The sequence below is a fragment of the Geotrypetes seraphini genome, chromosome 9, assembly GCF_902459505.1.
Source record: "Geotrypetes seraphini chromosome 9, aGeoSer1.1, whole genome shotgun sequence".
NCBI lineage: Eukaryota > Metazoa > Chordata > Amphibia > Gymnophiona > Dermophiidae > Geotrypetes > Geotrypetes seraphini.
In genome coordinates this window covers 122,955,080-122,976,720 of record NC_047092.1, presented here as the reverse complement: position 1 = coordinate 122,976,720, position 21,641 = coordinate 122,955,080, and the positions used below count along the sequence as shown (strand labels likewise).

The 21,641-nt window shown below is 44.4% G+C and overlaps 1 protein-coding gene across 4 annotated transcripts in view; it reads right to left on the bottom strand.

Moving 5' to 3' along the window:
• The window catches only part of GIGYF2 (GRB10 interacting GYF protein 2), a 674,098-nt gene that overhangs the window by 488,844 nt on the left and 163,613 nt on the right, over positions 1–21,641 (bottom strand). For all 4 annotated transcript variants that reach the window (XM_033959534.1, XM_033959536.1, XM_033959537.1 and 1 more), the window contains one exon: positions 7,599–7,707. In XM_033959534.1, the coding sequence (XP_033815425.1) occupies positions 7,599–7,707 (109 nt within the window). The remainder of the gene's footprint in view (positions 1–7,598; positions 7,708–21,641) is intronic.

The window sequence follows — 21,641 nt, the reverse complement described above, 5'->3', positions numbered from 1 at the left end:
GTAGGCAACTCTCCTTCCCCTTTAACAAGGAGGAGACGCCTATTCTTTGGCTGTGGAGCCTTTGCGCCAGTTTGGCATGTCGTGCCGCTGTTCCGAGGCTCCTGGGAAAATTTTTGCTCCCAAAAAAATCTCAAAGATCATGTGCCATGTCACAGAGGCCACATTGGAGCTAAACCTGAAGTTCCCACCTCCCTCAACACGGCACATGGTGCAAGGGCACTCTTCCACTGCCCATCCTTCGCAAACAAGGCATGATATGGGGTATTAAGAGTCAGAAAACTCCATCCCTGGCACTTTGGAAGCAAAACAAGGTGTTTTAGAGAAGTCTGAGTACTATGGGGGGAGGAAGTCAGGAAAATCCAATATGGCTGCCATTGGTGAATTTTAATGCTTAAAAAAACAGCTTACAATCACCTCAAGGCAGACCAAAAGCCTAAAAAAACAACAACAGGATTTATAGGGAAGGGGACCAAAGTCATAGATGTAGAAACAGTTAAAAACAGCTTTTGAATACCCCTTTCCCCTTTTTCTCACAGGCTGTCACAACCATACTCACAGACCACGGCACTCCATTAATCTTCAGCAGGATGACTGAAACAGGTTCCCAAAGGTTACACCTGCCAGCTGCAGATTTAAAATCTGCTCCGCTCCACTCAGGCAGAGTAGACCCTTATCAAAATGGATCTCCGATTTCATGAAAAAGGCAGCGACTAGAAGGAAAACCCACAAAACTCTCGCAAAATAAAAAAAGAAATAAACCGAGCAGATCAGAAGTTACCTTTCATGCTCGCCTGCAAAAAAAGAAACTGAAGGGCCAGCAGACTCCTGGGAGAAGAGGTTTCAAAAACTATGATTGACATCTTTTTGCAATATGCTCGCAAAAATGGACTGATAACATAAGAACATAAGAACATAAGAAGCGCCATCTCCGGATCAGACCTTCGGTCCATCAAGTCCGGCGATCCGCACACGCGGAGGCCCTGCTAGGTATACACCTGGCTTATTTTATAGCCAACCATATCTTTATATGCCTCTCTCAAGGAGATATGCATCTAGTTTGCTTTTGAAGCCTAGGACTGTCGATTCCGCAATAATCTCCCCTGGGAGAGTATTCCAGATGTCAACCACTCTCTGTGTGAAGCAGAACTTCCTGATATTAGTCCTGAACTTGCCCCCCCTTAGCTTCATTTCATGTCCTCTTGTCCGTGTCAAATTGGACAATGTAAATAGTTTTTTCTGCTCTATTTTGTCGATACCCTAAGGTTCAGCATACTATTCCTATTGCACTGGAATAGTTATTTAGCTTCCAACCAATATTAAGCAACAGTTTCAACCACATTGTTATGAATAGCCAATTGCATTATGTGGACATTGTAGTACCATGAGCGACCTCTAAATTTGTCCCAAACTACTTCAAATTATAACCATATTTTCTCTTTATAAGGTAGAACATTTTCAGGACCAGATGCACTAAAGCCAGCAATCATCGCTAAACCTGTTTAAAAACTTTAGCGATGATTGCATTTGCCAATCCGATGCAGAAAATGGCGTACCACCTGGTTTTCTGCACGATCACTCATTCCCCGATCCGACCATGCAAATAAGCTTATTAATATTAAAATGTCATGCAAACTAGTATAGCGATTGATGCTCTAACATGGCTTCCTGATGCACTAAAAAAAGTGATCGCTTTTAATGATCCAAAAAAAGCAACTGGTCAAGACTAGTTGCTTACCTGTCTAACCTTTTTTTTTAATGGGTATAGATGCTGTACATGTTACACATGCACAATATCTGCTCCATTAGAAAAAAGAGCACCCCCTATCCCCCCGACAATGATGGCCCTCCCCGATGAAGTGGCACCAGGAACCAACACACACACACACACCTGCACCAGCAAAAACGGCAGGAGGAAGGCCCACTTCATCATGCCATGCTGACTCCACCTCCCATACGCAAAAAAAATGGCAGAATCGATACCCATTTCCTCCTGCCACAGAAGGCTCACTCTTGTACCAGGCACCCTCCCAAACATCCACTATCCTCCCCCCCTTCTCCCCCCCCTCCATGAAAAGCATGAGGAATGCACACTCTCTCCTGCCACCAGATGTCTACCGAAACCCACCCCACCCTCCCCCCGGTACCTTTTCAGAGAAGTTAGAGTAGGACGGTAGCTCAGGTTGCCCCGCTCGTAGGCCCAACAGATCAAAATTGCAGGCCTTTCTCATCTCTTGCATCCCAGGATATAGAGGGAGGAGCTAATCAGGACAGACACCTCCCCCTTGTATCCTGGGATACAAAGGCCAAGGGGAGGGGCCTTAGACATCTGAACCAATCAGGGCTTTAGACCCCTCCTAGTGCATTACATAATGCACCAGGGAGGGAAAGGCCCGCTTTCAAGCGGGTCGGACTGAGCTTCCCTCCTGTTCCAACTTTTCTGAAAAGGTACCCGGGAAGGGGGTGGGGGTTTTTGGGGGACCTCTGGTAGGAAAGAGTGGGCATCCCTTATGCCTATTTTTGGGGGGAGGGGAGGCTAGGAGAAGTTTGGGGGGTACCTGGTGTGGGCCTTTGTCACGTGGGGGGGAGGGGAATGGCAGGAAGGAATGACCATCCCTCTTGCTGATTTTCGCTACCACGGGGAAGGGGGGATTCCAGGTGCTGGGGTCGTTGGAGAGGGCAGTCATCGGTGAGGGGGTAGGGGTGGGCTTTTTTTTTTAATAAACGGGACAGATATTGTGCATGTATATCACACACAGCATCTGTGCCCCTTTTAAAAAAAAGAAAGAAAAAAAAGGTTTCCTGCCCCAAATAGCTGAGTGACAGGAGGTTTACCCCTGCCTCTCAGCTGTTCAGGCTTCCCCTGCCGGCTCTGCACATGTATGAGAGTCGCTCTCACAGCCATCAATCGTATGGCAGAGTTGGGGATTATGACAAACATCTGCATGAATCATTTGTAAGCAATCTTTTTAGTGCATCAATAGCTCTTTTTGAATCAGCCAAAAAATCATATCAGAGCAGATTCACACGGTCTTACCGATCCTCTTAGTGCATCTTGTCAAGGTATGTTCTGATAAGGTTGATAGATCACAGTGTTCTCCCTAGGGCCTTTCAGCTGGGCGGTCCGCCCGGGTAATTTAGATGACCGCCCAGCTAAATTCTGCTGCCTCCGCTGCTGCTCAACATAAAAAAAAAAAAGCCGGCTTGAAGATTTCACCTTAGCCCGTAGCGAACTTATGCTCCGGGGCTTTAACGTGTGTGTGCCGGCTTCCCTTCTCTTCCCTCCGAAACCGGAAGTTATGTCCCGGGGGGGGGGAGGGAAAAGAAGGGAAGCCGGCACGCACATGTTAGATCCCCGAAGCATAAATTCGCTACGGGCTAAGGCGGGAGACAGGTCAGTGAAGTTTTCCATTTGCTTTTCTTGCTGCCGGGTCCTGCCTACTTTCAGTTTCCGTGAAGGCAGGACCCGGCAGCATTTCCCTCAATAGATTGTGATCTTAGGTCCGATCAGCCTTCTTCTCCGACGGCAGAATTGACATCGGGGAGAGGAATGCTGGTCGGCCCGAAGTAGGGAGAGGTTGGTGGGGGCGGCGGCCAGCGGCTTTGGGGCCTGTTCCCCGATGGCAGTGACATTGGCAGTGGCTTGGGGGAGGGCAAGGAGAAAGAAAGTAAGAGGGCAGGAAGAGAGAAAGAAAGAAAGGGCAGGAAGAAAGGAAGAAAAAGTTGGGGGGAGGGGAATGAGGTCAGGAGGAGAGGAAGCATACAGGCTGAAAGAAAGGAAGAAAGATTGGATGCACAGTCAGAAGAAGAAAGTGTAACCAGAGACTCATGAAATCACCAGACAATAAGGTAGGAAAAATGAGTTTATTTTAAATTTACTGATCAAAATGTGTCTGAATTTATATCTGCTGTCTATATTTTACACTATGGTCCCCTTTTACTAAGCCGCAATAGCGTTTTTTAGCGCAGGGAGCCTATGAGCGTCAAGAGCAGCGCTGGGCATTCAGCGCAGCAAACTACTATTGTGGTTTATTAAAAAGGGAGGGGATATATTTGTCTATTTTTGTATGGTTGTTAGTGAGGTGACAGTGCATAGAGTCATCTGCTTTGACCTGTTTGAGAAAACCCCGGAATAAGAATGATTATTAACATTTTCTCTGCGTACAGTGTGCTTTGTGGTTTTTTAAAACATTTTTTATTGTTAGTAGATCATTTTGACTTGGTCATTTTAAAAGTAGCTCGCAAGCCCAAAAAATAGCCAATGGTAAACTTCAGAGGCTGGTGGTTAACGGTACCCTCTCTAAAACGTCAGAAGTGACAAGTGGAGTACCACTCCTTTTCAACTTATTCATAGGGGACCTGACTCAGGGGCTTCAAGGTAAAATAACACTATTCGACGACGACGCCAAACTATGTAACATAGTGAGCGGCTCCGATTTACACGATAGTATGACGCAGGACCTGTTTTTGTTGGAATGTTGGTCATCTACCTGACAGCTGGGCTTCAACGTCAAGAAATGCAAGGTATCCATATTCAAGTTTCATCACGGTGCTCTGGTTTTGGCTCCAGTATTTGTCACTTCCGTTCACCAGGTCTGGTTATCTGTTACCGTCTCATAGTTTAAACACTCATTCATTATAATTAGTGGTGATTCACACGTCTCTTCGTAATGGACATGTCCGATTTTAGCATTTGGATCTTAGTACTATGGGTTTGGTCTTTTCTGGTTTCCTTTCTACAGTATGCTTTTCGTCTGGAGTCTTTTGAGTTTAGAATTACATTTTATGACATATTTTTGTGGTTATAATTGTATGACATGTCTAAATTGGTCAAGTTATCCATTCTTTCTATTATTTTTTGTCCCCTCATACAGTGGCAGACCGCCCCGGGTGCCAGCCCTAGTGGGGTACACAGCCGGCTGGATCCAGAACCTTCCAAGCTGCTCTAAATGGCACCTGCACCTCAGCACGGCTGCCGTACTAATTCTGAAGCAGAGTCAGCAGCCGCACTGAAGTGCAGGAAGATCCCACGATGACTGCATTTGCCGCCTCTGCCTCCGGAATTGTGGAACCTTGCTACAATTCCCTGTGTTTGCTGGCCCACCCCCTCCAACGTCACTTACATCTTCCAGAGGCAGAGGCAACAGAAGCAGTCATCATGGGACCTTGCTGGTTTGGAGGGAGAGAGGAGTATAGAAGGGTGGTGGAGGGAGAAAAAGGAGGTCAGGGTGGTAAGGAAGGGTGGTGGAGGGAGAGATAGGGGGCAGATGCTGATGGAATTGGTATGCAGGGAAAGGAGAGAGAGAGACATAAGGGGGAAGGATACTGGATGGAATTGGGTTGGAGGGAAAGAAAGGGGGTAGATACTGATGGAAGTGGGGGGAAGGGAGAGAAGAGAGTGAAATACCAGACCATGGGGGTGTGGGAGAGGGAAGGGAAGAAGAGGAGAGAGATGCCAGACCATTGAAGGAGGGAAGGGAAGAAGATGGATGCCAGAATAATAGGGGTGTAGGGAGAGATGGAAGGGGAATACAAGGAGAGAAGATGCCATATAGAAGGGGCAGAGAGAGGGTAGACAGTGGATGAAAGGAAGAGAGTGTCAAGACTATGAGGAAAGCAGAAACTAGAGAAGACAATGTAGAAAAAAATTATATTTATTTATTTTTTTGCTTTAGGGGAGATGCATCGCTGTTTCTGTGGTGTTGCATTGTATACAGAGTACAGCTTCTTGGTAGTTCAATTTAACCTTTGTCTACGTTTTTCTATTTTATCCCCCCTTTTACAAAACTGTAGAGCGTTTTTTTTAGCACTGGCCATGGTAGTAATTGCTCAGAATTCTATGAGAATCTGAACTGTTACCACCATAGCTAAAAACCACATTAAAGTTTTGTAAAAGGGAGAGGAGTTAGTTTGTGATTACATATTCCATACTAGGCGAAAGTGTGTTCGAAAGACATGGTTTTCAGTTAGGATTGACTGTGTAGGATTGATCTGTACTAGTTTGGCTTGTTTAGTTTTACAATGGGTGTATTGATGTACTGCTCACTGCAATATGTAAGATGCTGCCTTTTCCTAGGCACACTCTTGTGTGATGTGTGGATTGTTACTAAAAATCATGTTTTTCATACAGATGGGGGGGTGTCATAAAATGATGGGCCTCGAGTGTCACATATGCTAGTTATGCCACTTCCTTCATAGTTTATATCTAATCCACAAGACTGCTTTTAGGACCTATGTATCCCTCTGATTCATGACAATTTCACTTCTCATGTTATCTTATCCATTCTATTTATTATATAACTGCCCAGATAAGCATCATTCTTTGATGTGATTGGACCTTGAAAATAAGGGCATCAGTGTTCTCCCCAGAAATTTTTTCCAGCCATGAAAAAACATTTGCTGCATTTAGTGTGCCACAAAAAACATTTGCTCCGTTTAGTGTGCCGGAGTTAAAAAAGTTTGAGAGACGCTGCTCTATACCATTTGAAAGAGGGTAAATATCTAATTATTCTAGAATTGGATACTTCATAAATTTAATATATATATTATGGAACAAGTGTCAAACCTTAAGAAAGGCAGTCATATTGAGCATTGGAAAATAACTAATAATAATTAACTAATACAAATAGTACACATTAAGGGCTCCTTTTACTAAGCTGCGATAGCGGTTTTACCACGCGCTTAGCTCGTGTAGAACTGCCGCACATGCTAGACGGTTAATTCTAGCCGTGTAGCGTGGCAATTCTGAAGGCGCTAAAAACGCTATTGCAGCTTAGTAAAAGAAGCCCTTAATTTTCCCCACCACCAAATTTCCCTGTCCCGCCCCACCCGGCTACTTTTTCATGCCACCCGGCTGGAAAAAATTTCTGGGGAGAACACTGGATCACCTTACTGTGCACTGGTATCATATTGTCTGGTCTGACTTGTTGACTTCTGGGGCAGATTCCTCCATGTAGAAATGCAAATATGAATCAAGTCCAACTAATAAAACTACTTTTTAACCTTGAGTTGGTCTTACCCTACTTTTTTAGGTTTATGTTTTGTTTCATAGGGTTTCTCTTTGCCTCTTTTATGTTGCATCTAAAGCATTTCTTAAAGCCACTAGGAGTCTCTTGTGATACTGAGGGAAAAACAAGAAAAAGAAATGTACCACAAAGAAAGGCACTCTAAAAATATAAGATGCGCTGAGGACAGCTCAGCAAATGCAATCTCTCTGCTCTGCAGACAGAAAAAAAGAAAACTGAAAGCTTATTAAAGCTACAGAATGCTAGGTAGCATCCATACCAGGTACCATCAGATAATAGTTTATAGTTTATTCATTTGTATCATACTTTATACAAAGCGGGTCATAACAAATACATACGTAATAATAAAAATGACAATACACACACAATACAATAGTGACAAACAGTAAAGAAAACAAATAAGCGGCCAGCACTCAAATATACAACAGGATGTCATGCATACATGAGAAATAAGGTCCTGATAGAACTATCTCTTTAGTAATGCAGCAGGAAAGCTAATTGGAAGGCAAGATGGGTGATGATCTTAAACTGCAGTTACATTTCATGTGTTTCTATAAGCACCATATGCTCTCTCACCTTTCTTCCCAGCTCTGTGATCTGTGCATTTCTCGGGTCCCACGGCCAAAACCACCATCTACCTCATCAAAACTTCTTTGGTAGAAACTGCCTTCTCCTCGGCCTCGACCTTCAAAGTAAAGGGAAACAAAAGCTGTAAACAATAAGAGGGTATACCAACACATAAAAATACTAACGGCCTCTTTTACAAAGCCGCACTAGTGGCTGTGCTGCGCTAATGGCCCCAAAGCCCATAGAGATTTAAAGGGCTTCAGGGCCGTTGCCGCGCGGCTTTGTAAAAGAGGCAGTAAGTTGTCTTAGAGAGGGAGAACTCGAAATAATAGAACTGTGTAATTTTAAAAAAAAAACAACACCCATCAATGGAGGGGTGGGGGAGAGGAAACAATGAAGAGAACTGCAAAAAGAGGCACTGGGGATGTCGCAGCCAATTAATGAATATCACAGTCTATTCTGGCCTAAAATAATGTATAGAAAAATATTTATTCTAAGTGGAGCCGTAAAATAGCTACAATAAATAGTTGCCACGCTCACTATCAAAATCAAAAATATTTTCATTCAATTTATCCAATTATTCGTACTTTAAAAAAAAAAAAAAAATTAAATAAATATTATAGTGCATCCTATATAATAAAACCCTAAGCGCGCATGCGCACTTAGGGTTTCGTGATCCCTGCGGCCGTGTTTTCTGATCCATGGCCAGATTCTATTTTAGAACGCAGCGGCAGGGATCACTCTGGCCACTCCCCTCCTCCCGCCCTCACTCACCAACAGCTGAAGGAAGCGCAGGCAAGCTCTCTCCCTGCCCGCGTCCTCGGCAAGGAACACACTGGAGCTTCCCCCCTCCCGCCCTCACTCACCAACTGCCGCCGCCGCCGCTGATCCTCCTCTTCAAAGCAGCCTGTGATCGTGGCCGGCTTTAGCGAAGCGTGCAGGCCGCTCTCCAACCTCAGTAGCACATTCCCTCTGACACACGGGATTACCGAGTTGGAGAGCGGCCTGCAAGGTTCGCTAAAGCCGGCCACGATCGCAGGCTGCTTTGAAGAGGAACAGGCCAGAAGATGCCGGGATGGAGGGAGGGTAAGAATGGGAACAATATAGAGGGAGAGGGAAAGGGGGCTGCTTTGGGGCTTGGGTGTGCTGGGGACATACAGCTTTGCTCTGGGGGGGAAGACAGAAGGGGCCATGGAGAGACAGTTAGGGAGAGGGAAAGGGGGCTGCTTTGGGGGGAGGTGTGTGCTGGGGGGCAGACAGCTTTGCTCTGGGGGGAATACAAAAGGGGGGCCACGGAGAGAGAAACAGTCAGGGAGAAAGAAAGGAAGCTGCTTTGGAGGGAGGGGTGTGCTGGGGACAGACAGCTTTGCTCTGGGGGGGGAAGACAGAAGGGGCCATGGAGAGACAGTTAGGGAGAGGAAAAGGAGGCTGCTTTGGGGGGAAGGGTGTGCTGGGGGCAGACAGTTTTGCTCGGGGTGGGGAGGAGGGAAGCAGAAGGACACAGACAGCGGCCAAGGAGAGAGAGAGAAAGAAACACAGACAGACAGACACATCTATTCTAGCACCCGTTAATGTAACAGGCTTAAAGAATAGTAATTTATAATGACCTCAGCGGCTACACTCAAGCATCACATTTCATGTAAAGCTTGAGTCAGACCATAGCCAGCCTACCCATCGGTCATAATATCTATTTTTATATATAATGAACTTATTTTATTTATGAAATTTTAAAGCCCCAAATGACTTTTCTTAATAATGAAAGGGTGCTTTGGGCTCCTTATTAAAAGCTATCAAACTTAACTACAAGAGTTTGAAAAGTCAGCTCGAGAGAGCTTCTCACCATTTAAGCCATCACACCACTATCTCCGTGTTGGTCTAAATATGGCGGTGAGGTCTTTTTTTGCTTCCTTTAAACACATTCACTATGAAATCAACCAATCACCAAACATACTGCACAAACCACTCCCACATTCATACAAGCGTCATCCATTCGAGTTCAGCATTCAACCCACACGGGCTAACGGAGTTTAATTCATTGATCCATTTTTGTTCTCTATAATTTAAAAGTTTATTAAGATCACCTCTCTCCCACCCAACTCTAATTTGATCTATAATCCACCATCTTAGCTCAGTAACTGTATGTTGTTTCTCTAGCCAATGGGAGCATCAAGCACTTTTTCATTATTAAGGTATGACTCAAGCTTTACATGAAATATGATGCTTGAGTGTAGCCACTGAGGTCATTATAAATTATGCACTATAATATTTATTTATTTTTTTGAAGTACGAATAACTTAATAATTGGATGAATTGAATGAAGATATTTTTGATTTTGATAGTGAGTGTGGCAACTATTTACTGCAGCCAACTAATGGTCACAAGTCTTATTTGAAAATAAGCCACTGAAATATGTAAAAACAAAGTCCTGACTAGGATCCAAGATTTGGCAACAGCATCAAACTAAAAAGTACAAAAAAGAATATACATATGAATTAATACATATTATAAACAAACAATACTTTGCATTTAATGAAATATATGTATTATTGCTAGAGAAATGTAATAAGGACCAATGTGCTTTTTTGATCAATATGATCTGCTTATTGTGATAAAAAGCTTGCCAACCAATTACAGAAAACAGAATATTAGTCCGATGAATAAAATGCCAATGAATATTAAGAGGACACAATGAAATACTGTAAAGCTCACTTAAGGAAGCATAAGGATTATGGAAAGTTAAAGATAGAGTAGTTTGGGGGAAAGGGGGCATCTCTGGCAACATTTTTAAAACCACCACTTTAAATAACAGCTGGGCAAGATATCAAAGATTTGGAGAGTTGTGAGAAATAATGCAAACTCTTTCAGCCTTAGACTCCACTCCAGCACCCCAAGACATGTTTTTAAATAATAAACTCTGGTGGGTATGGTTGCATGGGATGGATCTTTGAGTTTGTGATTGTGAGGCTGCCAGGATCTATTGTTTTAACTGCAGCTTTTCTTTGCTGTTCTCCAAAAGCTGCTACTCGAGGTGATCACGTATAGCAATCTTGTCTAAACACTTTTCCCTCCGAATCCAGGGTTCAGTATCTGTGGATTTGGTTATTCGCAATTTTTTTTTTTTAATCAATTTTAATTTTTTGGACTATTTTTAAGCCCTCAGACTACGTCGGGAGCTCACAGCACCCATTTCCTATGAGTGATCTGCACGGGGCAGGAGTGTAGGAAGATCGCTCCTACCCCGAAAGCCCGCTAGACCACCAGGTACAGTTCCGGGGGGTCTCAGAGGGCTTACGGTAAGGTCCGGGATTCAGGGGAAGGCGGGGGAATGGGTCAGAAATGGCCCGAAAATTATTGGCGTTTTTTTAGTATTTGCGGGCCAGCTCTGCCCGTAACACCTGCGAATATTGAGGGAGAAGTGTAGTGTAGCCAGACCTCAATTTCTGGGTGGGCTGGTGAGGAACCCCAAGCCCCACCAGCTACAGAAACCTCTCAAGAAGCCCCCCCCCCCCACCTCCAAGTTGTTTTTTTTAACCTCCTGGGCAATTGACGGCATGTTTCCAGTTACAAATGCTAGCAGTCCCTCACATATATATCGCTAACTGCCCTAGGGGTTGAGACAGCTCAGGGGGTAGAGGAGAGTACTTGAAAGAGGACTTTTCAGCTGGCAGGGCTTAGGGATATTCACCAAGTACACTAATAATGTACACAGACATCAGGCAAATCTGAACCAAAAATGTGAGGACCACTGCCCACCTGGGGCTGTGCTGCTTGTCTAATTTATTTAAATATTTATTACCTACATTATCAAATGATTCTAAAGGTGGAGCCAGCACTGGTTTCCTAGCTACTAGCTAAAGTGCTTTAACATTTCTCTCTTGTAGGGATATATGGAATGTGACAAAATTCATTATCTCCAAATCTCTGGAGATACATGCATAGCATGGCTCATGGAATCCTTTCTAAATGCATGTGGGGGGAGAACATGTGTGTATACTTTGTGTCTGATCAGGGGAGGAGATGACAGGGGAAGGCAATTTGAAAGGAGCTATTCCTTAATCACAGTATTACAGTTAATCAGTGTGCATATATGGCAGCAATTAGAATTGCTTTTACCACAGAAAGAGACTGGCACTTTTTTCAAGGGGTGTGGAGGAAAAGAGGAGTTAATTTTATTCATTCATTCAATTTTCTATACCATTCTCCCAGGTGAGCTCAGAACAGTTTACATTAATTTATTCAGGTACTCACACACTTTTTCTCTGTTTGTCCCGGTGGACTCACAATCTATCTAATGTACCTGAAGCAATGGAGGATTAAGTGATTTGTCCAGGGTCACAAGGAGCAGCATGGGTTTGAACCCACAACCTCAGAGTTCTGAAGCTGTAGCTTTAACACTGCACCACACTCTGCCTCCCATCAGAACCCTGCCTCTCTTCCTATGAGACTAGTGATGTCTTCCAGACTCACCACCACCATCTTCCCCATCTGCGGGATCCTATCTACATTCTCTGATGCTAGGTACAATAAACACAGGCAAGGCAGGCAGGCTCAGGCTCGTTTAGGGGTAGGAGACAGAAGCAGAGAATTGCACATTGAGGTTTCAACCCAAAAAATGACCGCACATCATCATTCTGGCTTCTGGACATTAATGCAAAATTATGTTAACTTCTGGCACAACATGATGAAGGAATTACATTAGCAGGGTAGAGCTGATTTCCCCTTGGAACAGAAGAAGTGCATAAGAGAGCTTCCAGAGAAAGAGATCATCACAGATAAGAATCTGCTGGAAACTGTTTTTAAACTTGGAGGAAAATAGACTTAGTTAATTAAGTAAGCTCAGTAACTTTATTTTAAGTACTCAGCTTAAGAGTTTAAGGGATAGTTTTTTTTTCTTAGCCTATAAAGTATCTTACAGTTCACTGACTAGCATTTAAGGGGGCTATTTTAAAATTACTATATTATTGGTATAAAGCACAGCTAATAGGCACAGGAAGCCTCAGTTTAGACTTTAATTCCCTCCCACATCAACTTCAATCCCACCCTTAGCCTGATCTCTGATTTATAGGCCTTTGAAGCAATTTGATAGCTACAAGTGTGCAATTGGGACATTTCTATTAGCTGTTAGAAATACAATCTATTTAGATCCACAGAGGGAAATCTACTAATCTAATATAATAAAACGGTAAGCCGCGCATGCACACTTCCTATGCGTGCGTCCATTTTCCATTTTTAGCTGTAGCTAGGAAGTGCGCATGCGCGGCTTACGGTCTGGCCTCACGCGAGGCAAGACAAGTGCGCACATGCGCGACCTTCCCTGCTCTCCACCTGCGGAGCGGCGGCTGCCGGCCACTAGCACCCCCTGCCCTCTCCGTTGCCTCCCGGCTCCAGCAGCGTAGGCAGCACTATAAACATGCTGCTTCGCACCCTTTTCTGCCGATTTCCTCTGCCGCATCTCTGATGACATCATCGGAGACAGACACGGCAGAGGAAATCGCCAGTAGAAGGCTGCGAAGCAGCATGTTTAAAGTGCTGCCTACGCGGCTGGAGCCCCGAGGTTTGTCGGCGGTGGGAAGGTCAGGTGGGCAGGCCTGAGAGTGAGCGTGCGTGCACAGGGAGGAGACGGGGAGAGACGCGCTGGACTGGCAGGGGGTTGGAGAAGCGGAAGAGGAGAGACCGGTCTCCGAATGCGTGTGAAGAGAGGGGGGCTCTTGGAGTGTGAGGCCAGCGAAAGACATGTGACATTCCCCCTGTGTTTCCCTCCCCCTTCATCCCCGCAGAACAACTTCCGAGGGAAAACACAGTGCGACTCATTGAGTTCAGTAGATTTAACCTGCTGGACTTGGCTGATGCAGCATAAACACCAACCTCACCTTCTCCTCAAAATGACAGGGCTCATTCACTACCCAAATACCTCCCTTCACACTCATCCAGTATGCTTCCGACCCAGACTCCTCCCCTCCTCCCACTACACATTTATTACTCGCCAATGTCTTAGCAAACTCACTAATCATTTCTTACTGCCTCTCCCACTAATTAATGTTCCCACTAACCCAATTCCGTTCCTTTCTCCATCTGATTCACACTCTCCCAATCCCTCCATCCACACTTATTTTCCAACCACTACTCCTGATCAGACACTCTCTCTCAGTCTGACCCAGATTCTCTACTGCCCTGGCTCCATGTGACACACACACTTAAAAACTGTTTCCCATCCTCGACTGCTGTGACATTTACTCAATTGCTCTTTCCTTCCACTGCTCTGACAGACACCAAAACTATCTTCCTCCTCCCATCCAATTCATTTGTTTCCCAACTTCTCCCTCAGTGACCACTTTCAAAACTCTACCCTCACCCATAAGCATCCTTTTTTTTACTGTATCTCCCCAACTGCCCTGCTCCCATTCCACCCCCAATCTGGCACACTTACTCACCCGACTGCCACCTTTCCTACGATTCAGCACACTAAATTCCAAGCCACTTCACTCCTCCTCATGGATCTGACACAACTGCACAGGGAAATGGAGGGGTAGGGAATGTGGCTACTGCACAGGGAAGTGGAGGGGGGAGAGAAATGCTGCTGCATAGGGGGCAGGGAGAGAGACAGATAGAAAGAAAGGCAGATAGTGGGAGGAAAGGAGACAGAAAGAAAAGAATAAAGAGACAGGGGCAGGGAGAGACACAGAAAGAAAGAAAGACAGTGGGAAAGAGAGACAGAAAGAAAGACAGACAGATAAATATTCTAGCAGGGGGGAGATAAAACAAAGGGAGAAGGGCTGCTGCTGGATAAGGGGAGCAGTGAAGGGGTGGTAAAAGGAAGGCAGAATGGACAGGGGGAGCAGGCAAGGCATGGTGGTGGACAGCCAAGGAAAAAGAAAGAAAGAAATACAGAAAGCGGCTAAGGAGAAAGAGAGAGAGAAAGAAATAAAGACAGACACACACACATATATTCTAGCACTCGTTAATGTAACGGGCTACAAGACTAGTATTAAAACAAAAAATTAGCATTACCTAACATGACTAGCAATCTTAGGGGACTCAACCTACATATTCCCACTCTCTTAGCAACTTAATAAAGAGAACACCTATTATAAATGCAGGCAGAAGTACAGCTGAATGATAATAGAACCCGAAAAAAATTTGGGAGAAGAAAATACACTAGGAAAAAGCAAATCTCCCAGAACCCCAAGAAATGGAACTAGATAAGGGGGAGAGACAACCCCAAAATGTATGCACTGCTATCACTCAAGCAACTTAATAAAGGAATTTAGAAGAATTAAGACAGCCCTCAGTCACACAGCCTCCCTCCGGGCAACCCCAGAAGTATTGGCTGTCACTGGCTTACACCCAGAAAGGGTGCTAACTGTGAAACATTCCCGGGCTCTCTCTGAGCAATTCTTCTAAATTCCTTTATTAAGTTGCTTGAGTGATAGCAGTGCATACATTTTTGGGTTGTCTCTCCCCCTTATCTAGTTCCATTTCTTGGGGTTCTGGGAGATTTGCTTTTTCCTGGCAGAAGTACAGCAGCAGGATGGGGGCTATCCAGTCTTTTGCACCAAGTGTCATATATTTGATTATCTCCCAGTTGGTAAGAAATCATGTGTGTAATCAGTGCAAAGAGCTACTAGTGCACAGGAAATAGGTTTACCCAAAAATAAGACACTGTCTTATATTAATTTTGGGCCCAAAAAAGGCACTAGATCTTATTTTCGTATAGGTCTTATTTTTTTTCATGTAAAATGATTTTCTCTCCTTTCCTCTCCTCCACCCCAATTCTTCCTATTTCCTTTCTCTCTCCCACATGTGCATCTTTCCTCCCCTCTAACCCTTCCCCTTGTGCAGTATCTTTCTATCCCTCCCTCCCATCCCCCTGTGCAACAGAACCCTTGCATCTTCTATCCCTCCAATCCCTCCCTCCCATCCCCTGTGCAGCAGAACCTTTTGCAGCAACCTTTTGACTGTGGGTTGTGGCATGCGACACATTAATGATTTTTTTAGGGGTACCTCAGTGTTCACTAACACTTCTTTAGAACTTTTTTGTTTTCGCTCTACTCACTTTAGTGCTTATTTTCATTCTCTTCCTTCTCTTGCGCCTGAGCCTCTCACTGCGAAAGTGCTCCACCGTCCCTTGCGGAAGGTTTGGCACTGGGTCTGTAAATTTCATTCTATTTCTGCTTCTGTGACTCCCTTTTTGCCTATTCCATGGAGAGGCACTGCAAGGATTACAGGGACCAGACGGGTTACACCTGACCAGAAGAGGGAAGAACGTCCTTGGACACCGCTTAGCCCGCCTACTTCATAAGGCTTTAAACTAGGTAAGTTGGGGGAGAGTACTGGCACAAACAACCTACTTGACGAGCTAAGCTACCAATTTCTTCTTGAGACTAAAGTAAGGGAGACTAAAGTAAGTAAACACTATAATTCAGGGTCACATTATAATTCTGGGTCACATTGTTATGCTGGGGCTAAGGGGAGTACACATTGTAATTCTGGGTCTAAGGGGAGTTCACATTGTAATTCTGGATCTAGGAGGGGTGCACATTGTGATTCTGGGACTAGGAGAAGTACACATTGTAATTCTGGGTCCAGCGACAGAATACACACTGCAAACTGTATTATAGGAAGTCAAGTTGCTCAAGAGGGAATACCCCCCACAGGGTACACACAATTCTGAGTCTGGGTTAGGCATAAACTGTAGTTCTGGGTATGGGGAGTCCGGGAAAGGTGCACGTTGCAGCTCTGGGTCTAGGAAGAGTACGAGACATGCAAATAATGCTAAAGGTGGCCTAGTTGCTATAGCAGGAATGTCCCCACTGAGACGTAACAAACATACAACATGGAGGGCTATGTACGTCAACGCCCACAGTCTGGGAAACAAGATCCTGGAACTGGAAACAGAAATGACAAATGCCGACTTGGATGTGGTGGCGATATCTGAGACCTGGCTCACAGACTCCCACGGGTGGGACATGGTCATACCGGGTTACAACTTGCTTCGCCGGGACAGGGAGGGCAAAATGGGAGGAGGTGTAGCATTATATACTAAAGATGACATTAAAGTCACCAGAATCACAGATGTACAGTACACTGGGGAATCCCTTTGGGTAAATTTGGCCAGAGGGAAGGACAAATGCCTGTATCTTGGCATAGTATACAGACCCCCAAGACAACAGGATGACCAAGATATGGAATTAATCGGAGATATAGAGAATATCACCTTGCGTGGGGACACAGTATTGTTAGGTGACTTCAACATGCCTGATGTGGATTGGGTCACGCTTTCCTCTGCTTCAGGCAGCAGCAGGAGGCTATTAAACTCCTTGAAGGGAGCAAGACTAAGGCAACTGGTGTTGGAACCAACAAGGGATCAGGCAATCCTAGACCTGATACTTACCAATGGAGAAAGTGTCACAGAGGTCTCGGTGGGCGACACATTGGCCTCCAGCGACCACAACATGGTATGGTTCAATCTCAGGAAAGGTTTCACTAAATCTACCACACTGACCAAGGTCCTTAAATTCAAGGACACAAACTTCAAAGACATGGAGAACTTCGTTCACCAGGCGCTACAAAGCCAAGCAGAAACCGATAACGTGGAAGAAATGTGGTCAACTATGAAAGCCACCATACAGGAAGCAACAAACCGCTATGTTAAATCGGTAAGTAAACGGAGTAGGAACAATAAGCCACAGTGGTTCTCTGCGGAGATCTCGGACCTCATCAAGGAGAAGAAAAAAGCATTCATCTCTTACAAACAATCAGGGAAACAGGACTCCAGGGAAATCTGTCTGGCCAAGTCAAAAGCAGTCAAAACAGCAGTTAGGGAGGTCAAATTCCGCATGGAGTCAAGGAACATAAAGAAAGGAGATAAATCCTTTTTCAGGTATATCAGTGACAGGAACAAGAACTCAGGTGGGATAGTACGCCTCAGGAAACCAGAGGGAGACTATGCAGAAACGGACTCGGAAAAAGCCCAACTGTTAAATGAATACTTCTGCTCAGTCTTCACCCGCGAGGCACCGGGACTTGGTCCTCAGCTGCAAACAAGGGTTGACTCAGCTGATTCGTTTAGTAATTTCGAGTTTACGCCCAGCAGTGTCTACTGCGAGCTGTCAAAGCTCAAGGTTAACAAGGCAATGAGGCCTGACAACCTACACCCCAGGGTGCTCAGGGAGTTGTGTGATGTCTTGGCGGAACCGCTATCCGCGCTCTTCAATCTCTCCCTTAGTACAGGTAACGTCCCGTTGGACTGGAAAATTGCTAACGTCATTCCACTTAATAAGAAAGGCTCCAAGATGGAGACAGCAAACTACAGACCGGTGAGTCTCACATCAATAGTGAGCAAACTAATGGAAACTCTAATCAAACGCCAATTGGATACGATCATGAACGAGGAGAATCTACGGGATCCCCGTCAACATGGATTTACTAAGGGGAGATCCTGCCAATCCAACCTGATCGGCTTCTTTGACTGGGTGACGAGAAAGCTGGATGTTGGGGAGTCCCTGGACATCGTATACCTGGACTTCAGCAAAGCATTCGATAGCGTACCACACCGCAGGTTGCTGAGCAAGATGAGTTCTATAGGATTGGGCGACACATTGATGAAATGGATTGGGAACTGGCTTGAGGGTAGGCTTCAGAGGGTAGTGGTGAATGCCACCCCCTTCGAAACGACGGAGGTGATCAGTGGAGTGCCACAGGGCTCTGTCCTGGGCCCGATCCTGTTCAACATCTACATAAGAGACTTGGCAGAAGGGCTCCGAGGTAAAATAACATTATTCGCTGATGACGTCAAACTAAGCAATGTAGTGGCCAAGAGTACAACAGACAAAAATTCAATGCCCGACAACATGATGCACGACCTACTACTACTGGAGCGCTGGTCTAGGTCCTGGCAACTCAGCTTCAATGCCAAAAAATGCAAAGTCATGCACCTGGGCAGCCAAAATCCATGCAAGACTTACACCCTAAATGGCGAGATCCTAACAAGAACTGAAGCAGAACATGACCTAGGGGTGATCGTCAGTGAGGACATGAAGGCTGCCATTCAAGTGGAGCAAGCTTCCTCCAAAGCAAGGCAAATCATAGGTTGCATACGCAGGAGTTTCGTCAGCCGTAAGCCTGAAGTCATTATGCCATTGTATAGATCCATAGTGAGACCACACCTGGAGTACTGTGTGCAATTTTGGAGGCCGCATTACCGAAAAGATGTGCTGAGACTAGAGTCGGTCCAGAGAATGGCCACCCGGATGATCGCGGGTCTCAAGGATCTCCCGTACGAGGAAAGGCTGGATAAGTTACAGCTCTACTCACTCGAGGAACGCAGAGAGAGGGGAGACATGATCGAGACGTTCAAGTATCTCACGGGTCGCATCGAAGTGGAAGAGGTTATCTTCCTTCTCAAGGGTCCCACGGCAACCAGGGGGCACCCGTGGAAAATCAGGGGAGGGAAACTGCACAGTGACACCAGGAAATTCTTTTTCACTGAAAGAGTGGTTGACCGCTGGAATAATCTTCCACTTCAGGTCACTGAGGCCAGTAGCGTGCCTGATTTTAAGGCCAAATGGGATAGACACGTGGGATCTATTCACTGAGTTAGGTGGGGAAGGGTCATTGCGGTGGGCAGACTAGATGGGCCGTGGTCCTTACCTGCCTTCTATTTCTATGTTTCTATGTTTCTATTCGTTTTAATAGCTCCTTCTTGCCGGGGATAGATAGTCCGAGTTTTGCTCAGTGGGAGACGAGGGGGATTCAATATATTTTTCAATTGGTTGATGATGATGGAAAAATCAAATCTTTTGCGCAGTTGCAAGAGGAGTTTGGTCTCTCCTCCACTGATTATTTTGCTTATATGCAAATTCATCACTATATTTTTTCTTTGCCCTCTAGTTCTTTGACTGCCTCCTGTCAAGAACTGCTTTCTACAGCTTTTACCATTGGTTCTCAACTTCCAGTTCCCCTTAAATTTCATCATCGCCATTTGAGGGATGAGTCCCCCTTGTTTGATCATTCCCATTTATGGGAGGCCTGGGTTCGTGATCTTGCTGTAAATTTGCCGGAAGATGTACTCTTACAGGCTGTCCGTCGATTGTCAGCCTTTCGGAAATATACTACTTTTTGGGAACAACACTATAAGTTAGTTTTCCAATTGTATATTTCTCCGAAGAGGGCATATTTATCTCGCTTTCGTGAAAATGCAACCTGTTTGAAATGCCGGGCTCCTGAAGCGAGTTTGGGGCATATGTTTTGGACTTGCCCTGCTATTCAAGTTTTTTGGAATGCTGTTTTTGTCTTTGTGGAGCGCATTTGGAAAATATCCATTCGTCGTTCTCCTTTGCTATTATTTGGGACTGTTCCTCATTTTTTTCCTCGACTGAGGGGCGCTACTGCTTTTCTGAAATGGACTGTCTTGGTGGCCCTGAAATGTATTTTGATTCATTGGCTTGAAGATACAGCTCCCGATTATTCTTTTTGGCGATGTCGGATGATTACCCTTTTGATGTGGGAAAGGAGAGATGTCGGACTTTTCTTCTCTTTCAGGCCGGATTTTTCAACGGACTTGGGAACCCTTCTGGACAACAATGACTCTGATGGCCCGAAGCCGCTTACTAAACTGTTGAATTTCTTTATTTTATTTTCCTTTGTTTCACTTGGTTACCTGGTTAAATTTTTCTGGGTTGAAGTGTACTTAGAAGGAGGACCCTGGGAGGGAGGGGGGTTATTTATTTTGGGGTGTGGGTTGTGTTGGGATATTTATAGGTATAGATTTTGTTATTCAAAATACTGAGCTTGCTTGTTTTGCTTATTACTTAGCATTGTTGAGCTCAATAAATATATTTGAATATACCCTACTTAATCCTAATCTTCAACTATTTCAGTGCTACCTCCAACAAATTTCAGCTTGGTTATTCAATCAGCTGGTCTTAGACCCCCAAAAAACAGTTACCTGCTGGCTATCTGGTCATTTACCCCATCCTGAAGACTCCATTTTTCTCCATACACAACCATTCTTCCAGTTAACACATTTAGTTATTTAGGCATTCTTTTTGATTTTCAGTTTTCATTTGCTGCTCAGATCTCTGCTCTGAGCAAATCCTGCTTTTACACCCTTTGACAAATTCGTACAATCAGAAGTCTATTAGACACAAAAAAACTCTCTCCACACTTACCCTTGCACTCTACAAATAAACTAGATTATTGTAATATAGTCCATGCAGATAACACACAAAGATTTTTGCTTAAGCTCTACATTGTTTTTTTTTCCTATTATGAGAAATTTGTAACTTTATTTCCCTCTTTCCTCCACTTCCTGTTTGTTACTAAACTACATGTACCGAGAAATCTTTAAATTTCTAGAGTTTGTTCTTTTTTCTTGCTTTATACATGCTGTTAATAATTTATGTGTTTTGTTTTTAATCTGTCCCAAGATTGTTTGTTTCCCCATATTTTGTTTTTAAATTGTACATCGCTTAGAATGTTTTATATAGGCGATTTATCAAATAAACGTGAACTTGAACTTGACATTGTATAATTGTGCTAGTTGGCTTCTTTATTATGTTAACAGATATACCCATGTTGACGCCACTTCTTAAAGACATTGTCTCCCTACTGAATATTAGCATAAATATAAAATTCTATTCCTTACTTTTAAAAGGCATTTAGACTATGGCATCCTGATTATCTTAATTCCCTAACTTTACCAAATACTCCATTTCAAGTCCTCTGTTCAATTAACAATCATCAGCTAGCTCACTCTCATCCTCATCTTGCACATTTAGAATCTACCTGACAATCTGCTTGTTTATCTAGAGCTCCAGCCCTATGGAACTCCATGCCTTTAACAGGCCATAGTGAATCTCAGCTTAAAAACTTCAAAATTACAATGGCTTTTTAACCAGGCCTTTCACGAACCTCAGGAAAATTGATCACGGTTTTTCTCAGGAGCACCTGGTGTGTTTTGTTTTTTTTAGACTTCTTATTATTGCATTCTGCTTTTGTACCACGGTGCTTTTCTTATACGAAAATTGTAGTTCCTTTTTCTTTTAATGTAAA